The sequence below is a fragment of the Pseudomyrmex gracilis genome, unplaced genomic scaffold (genome assembly GCF_002006095.1).
Source record: "Pseudomyrmex gracilis isolate BER0280 unplaced genomic scaffold, ASM200609v1 scaffold_271, whole genome shotgun sequence".
NCBI classification, from domain to species: Eukaryota; Metazoa; Arthropoda; class Insecta; order Hymenoptera; family Formicidae; genus Pseudomyrmex; species Pseudomyrmex gracilis.
The window spans coordinates 22,759-40,745 of NW_018020855.1; the positions used below are offsets into that span (position 1 = coordinate 22,759).

Below are 17,987 nucleotides of genomic sequence, written 5' to 3' on the forward strand. Positions count from 1 at the left end.
ACACACACACACACACACACACACACACACACACACACACACACACACACACACACACAGGCCGAAACCGAAACCAAAACCGAAATCTGTTTTTTTTCTTTTTAGAAACAATAATATTTTCAGGATTACAAAATACAAATAATTAATTTGAAAAACTAGTATTTTATTTATACATGTAAAAATATAGTATATTCTCCCCACACAGCATCCATCCATCCAGACATCCATTAGACATCTATTGGATATCCCTTACGAAAAAGAACTACTGGCAGTAATATATTGCGGCAGTGGTAAACGAAAAAATTACTGGCATTCTGTGTAATTACCAGTAATATTCTCAGTGATTCCTGTAATATCTGATGATATTCTTATGTGATTGTCAGTAATATTTATATTACTGACTTTATTTATATGTAATCGGCAGTAGTTCTCTTTTGTAAGGGATGTCGCATGGAGCTGTCGACGTCTAATGGAGTTTTTGTTCTGTGTGGGTCTTTTACAAGAACATCTGAAATTATAGTTGTATTATATGTAATAACGTCAACATACATTAAGAAGGTACTGAAGCGTCTATATATAATATCGTGACTACCGTTACCGATACAATTAACATCAATGATAGAGCTTCGTTAGAGAACACACATATGTAAAAAGAGACTATGTTAGATTTAAACGTAGTTTAGATCTTTTGTCTATTGTAGGTTTCTAAATCATAGTCTGATGATCTTATTACATTCTCTGGATAGTATTTCTAGTTTTCTCTCTGTCTGTTCTTTTTCATATATTAACTTTAAACTACAAAAAAAAAAAAAAATACATTAGATCGAGATATCAGTAACTGCAAAAACATTTTTGTTTAATTTTTAGAAAATTGAGATCCGACAGATCTCTTTGAGATACTATTTTCTTTTATTTTTTAAAAAATCGTTTGTCTGACCGAGCAGTAAATACAAAAATAAATCTAAACTACTAATTACTCGTTCGATCGGTAATAACAGATAGGTCCAGTACCCTCGACGTCAGTCATGAGAACAGCAGATTGTTCCCGCAGTTCGAGAGTAGCCGTTGAAGAAACTGCATAATCTTAGCGTACAAAGCAAAACTGTCTTTTAACAAGAATTAATATAAACAGTATATAAACAGTGTAAAATAAAAAAAAAAACGTTGAATCTCGTATCCTGAACGACGCTCGATTATTAGAATGCGAAAGGGATACATATAGTAACGACCATAAGCATTGATATATAAAAAGTTACTCCACTATCTATTTGTAAAGCGAAATTATAACAACTTTATGATTTTCCCTTTTGAATATACACAGTTTCTTCGCCATATCTTATACTGTGAAGAATATTTAATCCTAGCTTGGCAGCTTCATCGCGTAAGATTTGATGCTCCTCTTCTGTGAAACCTTCTGTGGGAAGAGGTTGTCTCATTACGTCTTTGTCGTTAATAGATTCGCACAATGCACGCGCAGCTTTTCGAAATTCAGAAACTTTTTCCGTCGTTTCGTCCGTTTGAGATCGGAAACTATTTTTCCACAAGCGTTTCTCAATTTTCGAATATTCGATTTGTTTTTTATTTGTCTATAAGAAAAGAAACGTTCAGGAAAAACATTCAGATTGTGTAACTAATAATTTTTTTTTTTAATTATTTTTATACGTTAATTATATTTATCTTTGTAATCATCTCTTTGTAACTTACCAGTTTAATCATTTTTTTTATTGCTTCATTTTCTGGATCTATCTTCAAAGCTTTTTGCAATTCTGTCATTGCTGACTTGTATTCTCCAAGAGTTAACAGAGCTTTTCCAAAACTAAAATACAAAGAAAGAAAAAAAATATACATGTGTGAGTAAAAAAATGTGTGCGCGCACACACACACACATATACATTGGTTTTATTCATACACTTATAAAGTAAATAGCTGAATTGATTAATATCGCATACTTGTAATAAGTTTTGCTAGTTCGCATATCTTCAGGTATTCGTAAGCAAGCTATACAAGCACTACGTGGGATATTTTCTTTGTTGGAACAAATAGCCAGATTAGTACAACTTCTTACAAGTAACTCATGCATTTCTTGTTCCTCAATAGCATCTTTTAACTTTACACTTTCCAAGATATCAATAGCAGATCTGTATCTGCAAAGAAAAAATTATACATATGATTATGTAAATAAATTTCAAAACTATTAAAAATATTTATAACGTAAGAAATGAAAAGTATAAATATTAGATATCAACTATAAAGTATTTAAATATTTGTTGCTTACTCTCGTATTGCTCGTTTTATATTATGCTTAGCTACATAATGTTTGGCAGCTCCGAGCTTTTGTTCTACAATCTTTTTCATGTATATAAACGATTGCTTTTCTTCTTTGCTGAGATTTTCTAATGTATCCGCAGAACCATCATCAAGAAAAGAAAGTAAATGCACAACAAACAAAACCACTGAATTAGGTGGAATGGTTGGTGCACACCCAAGAGCCTTATAAGCTAAATCAGGATGTATTAAAAATGCTGCTATCTCATCTTTTAGCATAGTTTGCAGACCAAGTGCTAAACCAGGTAAGACTTCATTTAGTCGCAGGCATCGTGGCCTTCCAGCAGCATAAGTAGAATCAAAAGGAGTATCTCCGTGTTCATAATATGCAACATAGTGGAAAGTTAGTTGAGGATTATGAGCATTACTAACACTTTCTTCCACACCATTTTTTTTTACATATTTCATGACCTAATAATAAAAGTTTGCTTCTGTTAAAAGTTGCATAATATAGTTTTATTTTAATTGTTTTGAGATTCTTTTCATTCATGTATTTAATATTTCAAATATATGAAAAAAACAAAACAAAATTTTTAAGAAAATAATGGTATTAAAGTAGAACAATTGTTGTCTTGGTTTACTTGACTTGTTCTAAAATTAAGAGTCAATCACATTTGATTGACAAAACAGCTCTGCCGAGTGCAGCCAATTTCTAAGAGAAATAAGTATAAAATCTCACCTTTTGATCTAAGGTTACAGGTGACATTTTTTGTCTCAAGGTTTCAAAATTTAACCCATTGAGAGTTTCACAACCTCCTTCTTCATTCTCTTCGCCATCACCATTATCCATGTTCAACAAGTTTATCATTTCTTGATTAGTGAAATGTACATTTGGGGAATATCCAAATTCATCGTCATCATCAAAATCTTGCCCCTCAACATCAAAAGTAAATCCATTCTCGTTCATCAAGTCGCTACAATAATAAAATTATAAGTAAACAAATAATATACAACCTTAACTTATATTAAAAAATTATTGAGTTTTCTACTCTACCCAATTCTAAATCCAAGAGAAGAGTCTATATATTTTGCCATTTTACTACTTAATGTATGTATTGTGCTGAATGTGTGGTTTAATATTAGATATATTAAACAATTCTTTAAATATTATATTTTTGTTTAAATCCCAATGATTTACCACTCTTTGTACTTTTTAAGTGGTGGTTATGTAGTAATTCTCAATCGGTACTCGCTCGGATCAGCGCGAAATGACTCAAATGGAGAATGGAGTCAGAGCTATCGTGCACAGTAGACCATTGCGCCGTCGTGCTACGCCGTCGCCACCGCCGATTTTGAAATTTTCGCCGAACACCGCCGCCGAAAAAAAGTGTGTTAAGCCTATGTCACACTACGGATTGGGATTGAGATTGGATTGAAACTTGACCAATCAGAAGAAAGAGAATCAATTCTAAGTTTACTGATCTTCGCTCTCTGATTGGCCAAATTGCAATCCAATCCCAATCCTAATCCGCAGTGTGACATAGGCTTTATTGCTTGTATCAGAGAGAAGACTGAGAGCGGCCATCCTAAAAGTCCGTTCTACCTCTCTTTGGTGAAACTGATCAATCACGTTGGCCGATTGGCCGATGATTTGACTCTGCGACCCACCACCTGGGTGCTCTCGGTGCTAACCGGCCAGAGTTTGCAACACTGACGCCAGGCTTATCTATTCTAGACGGAGTTTTACTCACGTATTGAGCAATAGTGTGTAAAATTTGAGTGAAATAGCGTCGAAGAAAAATTAAAATTTGTGAAAATGGGTAAAGGATTCAACAATTATATGTGCAAAAAGTTTTTTCATCCAGCGTCACGAGACAATTTAAAACGAGTATGTATCGCAAAATAGAATATAAAAAATTAATATATTTGCAGTTGGTTTTTTTGTTTTTTTTTTTTTAATAATGTGTACTTTATACTATCAATAATGATACAATTAATATCAACAAATATAGTTGTTACTTAATAAAATTTATAAAACATTTCCAATATATATTCACGATTCCATCGTCGGTAGGGTTATATGATAATCTTTTGCAGTAGCATCTGATATTAATGATTGTGGTGACTGGCAGTTTTTACTGTGTAAATCTTGTTTAAAAATCTTATATAATTATCAAGAAGTATGATTGTTGTTGATAATATATTTTCACAGGTATGGATGGCAGAACAGCAAGCAGACGCTTATAAGAAAAAACAGGAGGAACTACGGGTACAATATGAGAAAGAACAAGATCTTCACAATAATAAGTAAGTTTTCAGAACTCTCTCAATCAACAAGTAGATTTCTGGCATAAAATGATATAAAACTCAATAATCAAATATAAAATTAATATCTAATATAAATTTGTTTTTTTTTTACTCAGGGCATTGCTAAGCAAAGAAAGCAAGGACAAACTCAGTGTAAACTTTATGTACGAACCACCTCCTGGAGCAAAAAAAGAAAGAGAGAAAGAAGATAACGAACCCGAATACAAGTTTGAATGGCAGCGAAAATACAATGCTCCTAGAGAAAGCTATTGCAAAGGAGACAGTGAGATTCGAGATCAACCTTTTGGTATACAAGTTAGGAATGTGCGTTGTATCAAATGTCACAAATGGGGCCATATAAATACAGGTAACTACCGTACACATGCATGTACAACTCTTTTGTAGATTCAATTGAATTATATACAAAACTTTTCCTAAATTTTAAATTGATATTGAATTTTGTTTAATTTGAAAATAAAATTTGTTTTCAGATAAAGAATGTCCACTGTACAGTCAAGCAATGAGTGTGGTAATGGCTAGCAACAATAATAACAATACGCAAGCATCTTCTGCCCCAGATGCCATGACGCTTGTACAACAAATGCGGGAGGACGGTTTGGCTCTGAAAAAGTAAGTTTATCACATGTAACTTATATATATACATGTATGAATAAATTAATTAAAAATCTATTTTCTTGTGGTCACAGATCTGCCTTAGACGCGCAACAGCATTTACGCGTCACAGAACACGACCATCTCATGGTCTCTGAAGATGAGGAACAATCGGAAATGCAGTTTATAAAATCGTTAACAAAAAAGGAAAAGAAAAAACTACTATTGTAAGTTCAAGTTTGTACTATAACATGATATTGTATCTTGTTTGCTGGTAAAAAATATTTAGAAATTGAATATTTATTATGTATCTCAAACATTAAACAAAGAAAATCTTATTTCTTTGTATAATTGATAAAAATGCTTATGGTTTCCAGAAAATTACAACTGCTTGAAAGAAAAGTCCGCAAGAAAGAAAAAAGAAAATTAAAAAAAAAGAAAATGAGAAGTAAGAAGAGATCCAGCAGTGTTACCAGCAGCAAGAGTAGTAGTAATAGCAGCAGTAGCAGCAGCAGCAGCAGCAGTAGCGACAGTAGCAGCAGCAGCAGCAACAGTGATTCAGAAGATTCCTATTCAAAGAACAGAAGGAAACAAAAAAAGTTAAACTCAAAGGAACAACGTGCGCACAAGATTCACAAGCAAAAACAAAGTAATAGCGCGCAGAAGTACAGACACAAGGAAACAGAATTCAAACAAGATTGGCATGATAAAGGCAAACATCATCATGATAGAAAAAGAAAATTGAAAGATCAAGATCATGGAGAGGAGGACAGAAATAACTCGCATAGGAAAGGAAAGAGAAAGCACGCACATTATTAGTAATTATTTCGACGATGTTTATAACTATAATATTGTATTGTTTATGAAATTACTAATAATAATAATAATAATAATAAACACTTTCTCTTTTTATCATTGGTATATCTTAATGCATTCTTTTAACTTAAATTTAATATTGCGATTTGAAGACATAATACGCCGCAGATTTTATATATATATAGATAGATAAATATATATAATTATGTAATATACATATATGTATATATGAACATTATGAACACATTAATAGATTTAATTATTAATTGTTTTATCAATGCGTATAAGTGAAATATTTCTAATAATTACTCGAAATACGAACATTCACTATATATATATGTTTTATTTTAACATGCACCTTATATAATTTGTTTTTACAAATCAATGAAACGCGGTAATATATTGATACTCTTATAAATTCTGTGCAACCGTTGTTTTTCCTCGCAGAAAATGATAGAATACGTTGTGTAACGAATGAATTATTCAGCCGGATTTTTTGTATTTTGTATAAGGCGCGTATATTTTTTTTTTTATTACTTAAATAAGTCCTTAGTATATAAATTTCTCTCACTCTATTTTCTCTTTGTTTTTTTTTTTTTTTTTTTTTTTTTTTTCTATTTGTTTTTGTGTAACATAATTAGCTAGTAACAATCCATTCTTGCATTATACATTATTTTATGTATATTAACGTATGACTGTTATTATTATACATAATGTAGTAGCCACAGAATGGCTTTGAACACTTGGGCACTTTGAAATTTGCGTGTGATCGTTTCTTACAAATGTGGATTTGTATTTTCAAAAAACTGTACGATAACGATTCTATTAACTTTAGAAAGTTAAATTGGATTGGACAGCTATATGTACAATTACTTCATTAAGTTCAATTACATTTTAGCAACAAGATTCGACGTATATAGATAAAAAGAGAATACACTCCATGTATGTACAGGATGTCTAAAAAACTTTTTTAGAAAGTGTGCAGATAGATGGAGTCAATCTGAACAAAAAATGAGCGCGCAAGAAACGATTTAAAAAATTCTGACACTCTATATATATATTGCAACCAAAACACATTTTCTGTAAATACCGTTAAAAATGAGCATATAGCAACGAGTACTTCCAGTAAACAGAAAACAATTTTGAAATGTACAAAAACATTGTGTTTTGTCGATTTAAATTAACAAACATCGTTATTTTTTTTTTATAAACTCTTAAATAAATATAAACTATATAAAATCGAAAAAAAACCTTTATCCTACATACATAGTTTTCTATAATCTGATTCTTTTTATTGGTTTTATATATATATATATATATATATTTCTTTAATATATATATATATATATATAAATTTTCAATAAAATCACATAAATAATAACAAAATGCGAGACAATTTTGCTCTAATGTATGTGCTTCTTTGATGCGCAAAGATTTTGTCATCTCATTTACGCGCAAGCATGATGGTTCATCAAAACATCCAGGACACGAAATCATACTGTAATGTGTTTTCTCTTCTACCAGAATCTCTACCGTACGTAGAGAGCGTATCTCTTATATACATATATACTTCGACACTTATTGCGTAAAGAAACGAGAGTATTGTTTGAAGAAACGTTCGAAAAGTACTAAGTAATCGTCTGTGAAGTAGCACATTTTACTTCATAAAGAAAGAAAATCATAGAATTTTTAAAGCATTTAAAAGAAGTTGTTACAGGACAAATTGTCTCATGTGTGCGATCCTTTAAAAACTATTTTAAATGCTATTACATTGTAAATGTGTGTTTTAAAAATGACAAAAAAACAAAAAGTCTTTGTAACTTTTCTTCTCTCTCTCTCTCTCACTCTCTCTCTCTTTCTCTAATACTTTTTGAAAGCATGCGTCACTTCGTATCAATTTGTGTGAACTGTTGAGAAAGGAAGTCTAGAATTAAACTACAATCAGCGATATAAGTGTGTGTATGTGTATGTGACAATTGTATTGCTATTATGTGTGATATAGGATCTCCAGATTTTCAACTGTATATATTTCGCAAGTATATATACTTTAAACGTTAATGCCACAGATTTTTGCTAGATTTATATATACTTGCTCTCAAATCATTCACACACACATATTTACATAGCGAGAAAAAACATACTCTATTTTATGCTGTTTACATTTTGTGTAAACAAACTTGTAACCGTTCTGAAATTGTCAGAAGCTTATAAATAAGGTCGCATAACGCGAACGATCGCGAGGAGATCGTTTGCCCTCTCTCTCTCTCTCCTCCCTATCTCTCTGCGTTTACTTTTTACTTTTTTATGCAATATATATATTGAATTTGCTAAAGGTAACTTTGTTCGCGCGTTGCGTCGTCGTTAACATGTAAACAACAAACGCAATTCGGCGAACAAACAGGTTTACGAGCTATTATTTTCCGTCGTTTCTCCTAAATTTTTTTTTTCCATAAGAAAGCTAATAGTTTGTGCGCAACGTGCCTGAGCACTATAAACGATTTGGTAGTTGTCCAAGATCTACCATTTCGGCATCTTCTATACTGTTTGACGCCGCTGTATGTTGTCTGTGTTGCTGTTGGAAGTCTACCGACGGGCGCAGATGAGCGTCCATCGATCTGGGCGAAAAGCTATGCATGCCCGTCGCCGCGCCAAAACCTGTATTGTTCAGCAGTCCTCTACGCGGGCTTCTGGCGTTCACAACTTTAGGCTGCGCGTACATCTCTTCCAGAACACTCGGCGCTACGTACGTAAAGCCCTGAAATATCATGTTCGCCGATTCGCTGAGAGTGCTCTCAACTGGGGAATCGACCGGCACGGTGGCCGTGAACTGTTCGTCAAACTGCGACGTATCGTCAGCGCTCTTCAGAGACGGCTTGAACGGGGGATCCAACTTGCGTGCAATTACATCCTGCCAATTAATATGTTTGAAGAAGTTGTGATTCTTGATTTGCTCGGCATCTTCCGGACCTGATCCCAATCTCTGAACAACTTGTCTCTTCAAGAGCTTTCGTATGAGATCGCGAGCATCCGGGGTCAGATATTGCGGAAGACTCAATTTTCCCCGCAATATCTTTTCGATGGTTTTTCGTCTGTCGTCGCCGGTAAACGGCGGCATACCTGTAAGCATATCAAACATCAGAGCGCCCAAACTCCACCAATCCACAGCTTTTCCATGACCGCTCCTGGTGAGTATTTCCGGCGCCATGTACTCTATTGTTCCACAGAATGTGTGCGTCACCGTGCCTTCCTGTATATGCTCTTTGCAAAGACCAAAGTCCGTCAATTTAACATGACCTTCAGCGTCCAGAAGAATATTCTCCGGTTTCAAATCTCTGTATATAATTCCTTGATTGTGCAAATGTTGCAACGCCAATATGATCTCGGACAGATAAAAACAAGCCATGTCCTCCAAGAAGATGCCTTCTCTGTCCAGATATGTGAAAAGTTCTCCGCCGCACAGATACTCCAATATCAGATACAATTTGCCACCGGTTTGAAAAGCATACATTAGGTTCACGATAAACGGATGTTTGACAGCTTCCAGAATATTTCTCTCAGCTTTTGTGTGTGCGGTATCTTTCTGATTTCGTATGATAGACGCTTTGCGCAATACTTTCATGGCGAATATATTGCCCTTGTCCTTTCCGGTAACCTTTCTCACTTGGAAAACCTTCCCGTAGCCACCTTCTCCCAAAATTTTGCACAATTCGAAATCTTGCGGACCAGCCTTTTCCTGACCAGGATTAACATTTTGCTCCGACAATTGAACTCTTTCCAGATTATCGGACCTAAAGAAGGTTTAAAACATTTGTTTTTTTTTTTTGTTACAATCAACAGAGCGCGTAAATTATTCTAAAAAAATTAAAACCAAACAAAAACCAAAATTACTCACTCCAGTATAGCACTCACTGTTGCCGCGTGATTATATTCCTCCTATAAAAAAAAAAAAAATAATTCAAAATTAGATATTGCTGTTGAAAAAAAAAACAAAAAAAAAACAAAAAAAAACATAACTCAAAACTAATCAGATGGATACATTCTACCTCTCTACTCTCTATCACATCGTCGTCCGATTCGTCCTGAGTTGTGGCATCCCCGTCGTGCAGCTCGATGTCAAATACTCCTGCCATCCTGGATGTGTCAAACTCACATTCAAAACTTTCCAAACAGGCTGTAAAAAAACACACACACACACACGATAAAATTACAGCGGTTTGCTGATAACTGATGCAAAAAAAGAAATTTATAACAAATAAATAAAATAAAAGAAAAATTCCGAATGAGACGTATGTGAAAAGTTTAACGTGTGTGCAACGTGAGCGTAAAATTTGTCGAGTATTTCTTTTCGAAAGAATTCTCACCTTGAACTTTTATAATCTGACGTGCGATCTAACGTGCAAAATCTTTCTCGCGCTCATCGAAATCTTCGAAAAACCAATCGGAAAAAAAAGCCGCGGGCATCCACACACACGTCAAAACTTTGGACAAGGTGCGCGCAAAATTTACTTGTACACTCGCAAATGTATATATTCATAAGAACCCACGAAATTAACCTACATACGGAACATATGAAATTGACGGTCAATGGTGTGGAATTGGCGAAATGGGCGTCAGTATCGCCCATAGACATTAAAATATATAGACCGTGCCTAGGGGCGCGCGGGACTCAAACCGCAACACACATCGGAGAGAGGGAACGCGACCGGAGAGAGATATCACGGAGGATCAATTCTCGATTTTTAATATCGGACAAATCAATCGAAATTCGGGACCGATCGGTTCCGCGAAAAATCAAATAGAATCGCGATCTCTCGCTGTCTATCTATCTAGTGACTTGAGTTAATTCACACGCGTGAGTTAAACCGCGTGATTAAGTTAAAATTCGGTCAATCGATCAATGCGATTGTGTGGTCAATCCTAAAAAAACAAACAATCGGTTGATGAAAAATCACGTAATCGGAGACGGATGTCAAACTGGATCTCGCGAAAAAAAACCCAAAAAAAAACTAATATTACACCACCATAAATTTTTTTGTACGTATAACAAAGAAAATTTTGAATTAATTGACAATTGAGTTGAACATTTTATTGAATACGAAGAAAAAAACGCAGCAATAATATTGGTCTTAACGTCGAAAATTTCTTACTGAGATAATTTGTTTGTTAAAATCATATTTTGACAGCAAATACAAATACAAAAATCTGCTGTTCGCACGTAGATTTATATTGTCGTGTAAGCGATGCACGTAAAAATGTTACAACAAATGTGTCGTTGATAAAAAAAAAACAAACAAATGTTTCGTTGCGACATATTTTGTAATTTATAAACGTGTGACGTTTCGGGTGTAAAAATTTTCTTTCGAACAAAACAAAAACGTTATTAACACAGTGTTAAAAAAGCAGAATTGAACGATTCTAAAATTACTAGATCGCGCGGTGTGTGATGTATTCATTTCATTTATCTTCGTTTTTACTTCGTGTGTGCGCATCTTAAATAACATTGAGTTAAAAATGATTCCCCCCCCCCCCCCCCCGAATGTTTTATCTAAACGTAACTGGAACGTGACTGCGAGGAGCAAACAACAGAAATTTATCTCGGTATGACGCGTGTTGTTTGCCAATATTTTTTTAACGTTGTATTTCCCGCGTTTCGCGATTTTCGCGAACTCTCCCGGCCATCTTTGCACGCCAGTCGTCTCTCGCGCGCGCTGGCTGGCGTGCGCTCCTTGTGTCCTTAGTCAGAATCGGCGAGTGTGCCGTCCAGCTGTCGCGGAGAGTGTAAATTCAGGTATTGCGTAAGCCCCGCGGCCCCGTCCACAAACTGGTCCAAGCCTACAGAAAGAGAGAGAGAGAATTTATCTTCGTCTCGTGTGTCGAAATGGAGAGTGGGAGAGATAACGTCGAAGTGAAGGGCGCCGTTAAAGAAACGGTAGCCGCGGCGGTCAGTGCCACGTTGAAAGTTGAAGGAAACTCGACGAACGTCGTTGTTGGCGGTAACGACAAACAACAGCTGGACGAAGAGGAGGACGATATGGGCAAGCAAAACGGCGAGGAACTTGACGAGGGTGCTCAGGAACGAATGCTCAGCAACGAGAGCGCCGCGAAGATCACGTCGAATGAGAAAACTGCCACCGAGGTGAGACAATTTTTTCGTCGTTTTTATTTTTTGGTTGCCAAAAAATTATCTCGCCATTGTCGAGAGACGTCTCAAAGCTCTCAACCCTCCGTTGAGCCGTTAAACACGCGATACCGTTAAGACCTACTTCGAATTGAAGCTCGCGACAAGAGAGAGATTGCATTGTTTACTCCAAGTAATACCTCGTAATATATCACGCCGGTATAAGGTATATGATCTTGACTGTCTTATGTGGTATCTTTTGCGTGTGGTTGAATTAATAAAAATAAATTTTTTTTTAGAGTTCACTGCCTGTAGTTTACATCGTACATCTCTTTGGTGCGCGAATCAAAATTTTTTTTCAATGTATATAACGTTGGTAAAATGTTGGTGGAAATAATATTGTCTGTTTGTTTTTGTTTGGAAAAACAATTCAAAGAATCGACAACAGCATGTTGCTGTTTCGTACAAATAATTTATAATTTCAGATACGCGCAATTATAATTACAAAGGTAGCACCGAGTTAATTAACATGTTCTTTTTTTATAATCTGATATAATATTCAGTGTTTACTTGGTTTTTCTAATTAACTGTTTGTACATTGTTAAAAGCGCGAAGAACATTGTGCTCATCTTTGTTGCCACCCAACAAATCACGTAACGACCCAGATTTAATAAATATTAATTACAATAAATATTCATTCGTTTTGTAGCACATTCATAAATTGACTTTGTAGTAAATATAAATGACAGTCTCAATTATTTATTTATTGTACAAAAAAGTATTTTCGTGCAATATAAGTACAATCCTTTAACGGACACGCCTATGTTGCCGTCGTTCAAACGATCAATTTCTTTCGCCGGACGTCGCTGTGTGTGTGTGTGTGTGTGTGTGTGTGTGAATGGCGTGAGAAACATTTTTGACTTCCCGGGGTCTTGCAAATGTTTTTAGCGCCAGTTTTATTGTAATGTTGAAATATTTGCATTTTTTTAAAAATATTTTTATGAAAACACGAAGAAACATAGTCTATATATTTTATGGCAATACAAGAAGTACATAAATACAAATTACACAATTTAACTCAGACACTTAATGGAAGACAATGCAATCTTTCGCAAAAATTGCATCATACTGAATAGAAAGACTTCAATTTCTCTAAACTCTTGTTCTTTTGTTGTAAAAACACATGCGCATGTGTAATTTTGCATGTCAATCTTTGTTTGACAATTTGAGTCGCAATTTTATTTAATTAAATATTAAAAATTGCTGAAAAAATAATTATACGTGTAAATCCACATGAAAAAAACAAATAAGTACTAGGTACTTCAATAACTAGTAGGCATATATCACACTTATAACAAAGATAAAGTCAAATTAATTTATCACTTATAAAATTAATAATTTTACAAGCATTTTGAGAACTTATCTTTATAAAATAATAGTTTGTTAATATTGAAACTTTCTAAGTATCTAAATATCTAATTTATTATTTGATACTCGATATACAAAATTTATAATATTTTGTCTATGTAAAAAGCTTTTTTGACTGCTCTCTCTCTAATACCTATATGTATTATTAATTAATAGGTGAAATTTATCTCCGAAAATGGTGACGCCAAGATTGATATTGAAACAATAAAAGAGGCAATTTCCGGAATGAGCAAAGAAGAATTGATGAAGTTCGCAAACGATCCATTTTGGATAAAAATGAGATGGGCTTTGTTCATCTTGTTTTGGCTGCTGTGGGCAGCCATGTTGGCAGGTGCTGTGGCTATAATTGTAATGGCGCCAAAATGTTCAGCACCCGAACCAAAAAAAATATGGGAAGAAAGTGCCATTGTTCAGTTGGATCCCTCAGATTCTCCTAATAACAATTTAGAAGGTTTGGAATCCATATTGTATGACTTGAAAGGTCAACATATAAAAGCGATATCTCTTTCATCATTGATGAAGGAAGATGCAAATGGTAAGTCCAAATATATATCTATATTATGTATCTTACAAGGGACTCGAACCAAAATCAAATTTCGGTCCAGTTACCGTTCACGGTCCGATGCTGTACCTAAGTTTTGGTTCCGATCATTGATCACGGTTCCGTTTATTGATAACGGTGACCGTAACCACTTGGATTTCGGTTTTTTTTCCGGTTACAGTTAAAAGTGTTTAAGTTTCTATTGCAAAATTTATAATAAAAAAGATAATTCAATAAGTATATAAGTTATTGTTATATAAGTTGCATATTATAAAAAATGCACGTTAAACAAAACAAATTAATTTAAGGCCTGTATAGTTTAAAACTAATCGAGAAATTTAACAGGTGATACGAGCCAATGCGCTAGATGTTGTGCGAAATAAATTTATATATGAATATATATTTATATTTTTTTTAAGAGTGTAAATTTTGTATGTGTGTGTGTGTGATTGTTTGAATTGAAATTTCAATTCGTAAATTTTATATAAAATGCCAAACTTGCATCACCTTCTGAAAATACCCATTTTTTAATTTACACTTCTAAAAAAATATAAATATATATTCATATATATATTTTTAAACTATATGGGCCTTAACTCTTTAGTTAATTTGTTTCACGCCGGAAGATAGCGTTATTCACAAAGCATTATATTCGAATATTGCGAGAGAAACATCAAGTGCGCGCCACCAACCGAAACTCGGATTAAAAAATCGAAACAAATATCGGAAAAAGTTTTCAAGTCCGGTTACGATTCCGGTCCATAAGTCTACGCAATATTTCGGGCCGGTTTTTTGTTTCGTTTTGATAAAAATAACGGTTACGGTCCGGTTATCGGTTTCGGTTTCAGTCCGGTCCGAATCCTTGATTTTTTCTTTTAAATATATCAAGTATACAAAATAAATATTAAAAAATATATAGATATATAATATATGATATATATATATATATATGTTTTATTCTATTTTATATACATATTAAATAGAAGTATTAATAAAAAGAACTCTTATTTCGACAGGAGTTGTAGATTTTAAAGTTGTCAAACCAGAAATAGGAGGCATTGTTGCTTTGGAGAATCTCATTAAAAAGGCAAAGGATAATGATCAACAAATCTTTCTGGAACTGGACCCGAATCATTCTTCTACAGAGCATCCCTGGTTTAAACAATCTGTAGAGAGACAAGACCCATTTACGGACTATTACGTTTGGGCTGATGGAACAACTAGTACCGATAGCGGAAAAGAAAGACGAAATCCTCCAAATAATTGGGTGAGTCATCGTGCTCATTCTCAAGTTTATGACGTTGAGAATAGAATATTTTAAAGACGCACGTAAATATATAACACAATACAGTTTTTACACAAAATACACATTTTTGCAGTTAAGTATATATAGCGAGTCCGCATGGGAGTGGAATGAACAGAGAGGCCAATACTATCTCCATCAATTCAACAAGTCGCAGCCTGATTTGAACTACAACAATCCTGCGGTGGTGAAGGAATTTGGAGTTAGTTTGTTACGCTTTATTATAATTTAATTTTTTTTATCTTTAATATAGACTCTCGCTTTAATGGTTTATATATCTCATTGTGTCAAGGATATCTTAACCCACTGGCTAAAATTAGGGATCAGTGGTTTTCGCTTAGCGAATACGCAATATTTAAAAGAAGATCCGCAACTTCACGACGAGGCTAGAAGCATACTTCCCGTGGAATCCGGTAATTATCTATCGTTGACGCACATTTACACCCGCGATCGTCCGGAGAACATCGAAGTGTTAACTCAATGGCAAGAAATTGTTCATAACAAAACTGACGGCAAAGGGTACGCTCGCTTTTCCGTACTTTAATTTATTGCGATTACACGAATGAATATTTTCGGCTGATGTGTCGTTTATAATCGCAGATTATTCTCGCTGCAAGATGACATCGGTGCGGATATTTTACAAGTTTACAACGAGAAGAAGACGGTTATTGATCTCCCACAGAGCTCGCATTTCCTCACCACTGCTAATGCGAGCATAAATGCCACGGTGCTGCGTAAAGGTATCACGCAATGGCTTCCAATCGCGCCGTGGCCCGCGTGGAATGTGAGTACATTTAAATTTATGAATGCGAGTGTCCGAACGTACCAATTTATATATGGATTATTAATTGCAGCTCAACGGTAAACAACACGCTCTGAGACAACGTATGCCGGCCGAGATTGCCAGCAGCGTAACATTAATGACCATGCTCCTGCCCGGCACCCCGATTCTTCGATTAAACGACACTATGTCGGCGAAAGACGCGTTTGCAACTTTGTCGAGCGCGCGTAGCAGTTTAACATTCCTTTACGGAGAAACGACAACCAGAATAGTGAACGGAACGGTTTTTGTATATGCCAGGTAAGTTCTTGAACTAAATTTATTTGAACATTGAACATGATAAAAATGCCGACAGTAGGAACTTACAATCTTCGTACGTGTAAAATACACAAAGGTTTAAAAAAACGTTAAGTTATTTAACATAATAACTATGTCTTTGCTACTGAATATAACTATATGACTCGCTAAGTAAGACTAAAAACTGAGTATTTCAACATAGAGTTGATGCTTTTTCTTTGTCTATCTGATTTTTGCAAAACAAGACTAACGGTGATTTATATATTTATCAAACATACATGATTTGAATAATTAACTTCACACACGTACACACACGTGTAATAAAATAACCAAAGATTGTCTTTTTTTTCACGTTTTCTTGTACACGAAACAGGAGTTGGTAAGTCCACATGTTACTTAAACATACTTTACTATCGTGCTTTATCGCAGAAATTTAACTGCATACAAAGAAAATAATATTTGTTCAAACTGGCATCTAAGAACTTCCTTCCTTGTGTTATTTTTGAATGTAAATTTTGCAATGGTGTGTAGGTATGTGCTTAAACAAAAGTACGCAAACGATATACAAGAATAATTTTTTTTAGGTTAAAAAGCGGGAATCCTGGATATTTGGTAGCGTATCAGACGGGAGATGATCAAGCCGTTATAGATCTTTCCACAATTCAGCGAGTATCGGAAGAAGTCAGCATATTTGCGCATAGTCCTAATTATCTCGGACAATCAGAAATATCGAAGTAAGAATTCTTCTATTTAAAAAAAAACTTTTTTTTATATATATGTATATAACACTTTATAACAATGTCAAAATTCATTTGCAGAACAAAATGGCCTTCAAACGCGGTGCCCATATCGCCAAAAAGCACTGTGGTGTTGACATTTGTGCCAAAAGAGTAATAAAAAACATATATATATAAAACAAAATACATATGGAATGCGCGCGCAAAAAAACGGTTAACCGTATATACAATATTTTTTGTGTTTCAAGTATAAAATTGCAAGTAGGCTTACTAACCTACTTGCCTGGTAGGTCGCGTGCAATCGCAAAAAAGTAACTAATCTGAAATTTGAAAATTAAATCAATCGTATTGTCAAATCGTGATTCGAATGCGATCTAGTACAAAAAAAATAAAAAGCATCGCTGTAGACTTGATTTAACTGTCGCGTAAAATTTATTTGTGACTGCCTCGCGTTTGGCATCTTGTTATTTTTTTTTTCTTGTCTCTCAAACCATGATTTATCGTTGTTGTCTGATAAATTTACAGTGATGAATGTATATTGTGAATGAACATGTGTAAAACAAATATTTCTATGCCGTTTCGCATATCCAATGTGACAGCTATTGCATTTAGAGCATAGAGGCTTATCTATGTGGTAAAAGCTGAATTAATTGTCTATATATACTCATCTCATAAATAATCTGTTTATATATATATATATACATATGTGTGCCGTTATAATACAAGGTAGCATTTGATGTATTCAACGTGATGAAATATATCTTCAGCAAGCAATGAATAAT

The 17,987-nt window shown here is 34.3% G+C and overlaps 4 protein-coding genes across 9 annotated transcripts; 2 read left to right on the forward strand and 2 right to left on the reverse strand.

Annotated features, from left to right (window-relative positions):
- Nucleotides 1–417: 417 nt before the first annotated feature.
- LOC109859607 (inactive peptidyl-prolyl cis-trans isomerase FKBP6-like) lies at nt 418–3,598 on the reverse strand. Its single transcript, XM_020437994.1, has 6 exons — nt 3,320–3,598; nt 3,005–3,239; nt 2,276–2,736; nt 1,950–2,144; nt 1,705–1,816; nt 418–1,586 (listed from the first exon to the last, which is right to left on the reverse strand). The coding sequence occupies exons 1-6, from the start codon at nt 3,358–3,360 to the stop codon at nt 1,293–1,295; spliced, it is 1,338 nt and encodes a 445-aa protein (XP_020293583.1). The 5' UTR covers nt 3,361–3,598; the 3' UTR covers nt 418–1,292.
- Nucleotides 3,599–3,988: 390 nt separating this feature from the next.
- On the forward strand, nt 3,989–6,214 carry LOC109859608 (corepressor interacting with RBPJ 1). The gene is made up of 6 exons (XM_020437995.1): nt 3,989–4,153; nt 4,478–4,572; nt 4,689–4,939; nt 5,064–5,202; nt 5,280–5,411; nt 5,562–6,214. The coding sequence occupies exons 1-6, from the start codon at nt 4,082–4,084 to the stop codon at nt 6,001–6,003; spliced, it is 1,131 nt and encodes a 376-aa protein (XP_020293584.1). The 5' UTR covers nt 3,989–4,081; the 3' UTR covers nt 6,004–6,214.
- Nucleotides 6,215–6,586: 372 nt separating this feature from the next.
- Nucleotides 6,587–11,010, reverse strand: LOC109859599 (ribosomal protein S6 kinase beta-1-like). 5 transcript variants are annotated; one of them, XM_020437985.1, is made up of 4 exons: nt 10,562–11,010; nt 10,041–10,171; nt 9,893–9,933; nt 6,587–9,788 (listed from the first exon to the last, which is right to left on the reverse strand). In XM_020437985.1, the coding sequence occupies exons 1-4, from the start codon at nt 10,566–10,568 to the stop codon at nt 8,489–8,491; spliced, it is 1,479 nt and encodes a 492-aa protein (XP_020293574.1). In that variant the 5' UTR covers nt 10,569–11,010; the 3' UTR covers nt 6,587–8,488. The 5 variants fall into 5 exon arrangements, with proteins under 5 accessions (XP_020293574.1, XP_020293572.1, XP_020293573.1 ...); XM_020437983.1 differs by having other exon boundaries at nt 10,558–11,010; XM_020437984.1 differs by having other exon boundaries at nt 10,044–10,171; nt 10,558–11,009.
- Nucleotides 11,011–11,696: 686 nt separating this feature from the next.
- On the forward strand, nt 11,697–17,983 carry LOC109859598 (maltase 1-like). Of its 2 annotated transcripts, XM_020437981.1 has the most exons (10): nt 11,697–12,136; nt 13,703–14,081; nt 15,104–15,354; nt 15,467–15,592; nt 15,683–15,909; nt 15,991–16,174; nt 16,245–16,471; nt 16,842–16,847; nt 17,053–17,202; nt 17,287–17,983. In XM_020437981.1, the coding sequence occupies exons 1-10, from the start codon at nt 11,879–11,881 to the stop codon at nt 17,360–17,362; spliced, it is 1,884 nt and encodes a 627-aa protein (XP_020293570.1). In that variant the 5' UTR covers nt 11,697–11,878; the 3' UTR covers nt 17,363–17,983. The 2 variants fall into 2 exon arrangements, with proteins under 2 accessions (XP_020293570.1, XP_020293571.1); XM_020437982.1 differs by lacking the exon at nt 16,842–16,847 and having other exon boundaries at nt 11,699–12,136.
- The last annotated feature ends 4 nt before the right edge of the window (nt 17,984–17,987 follow it).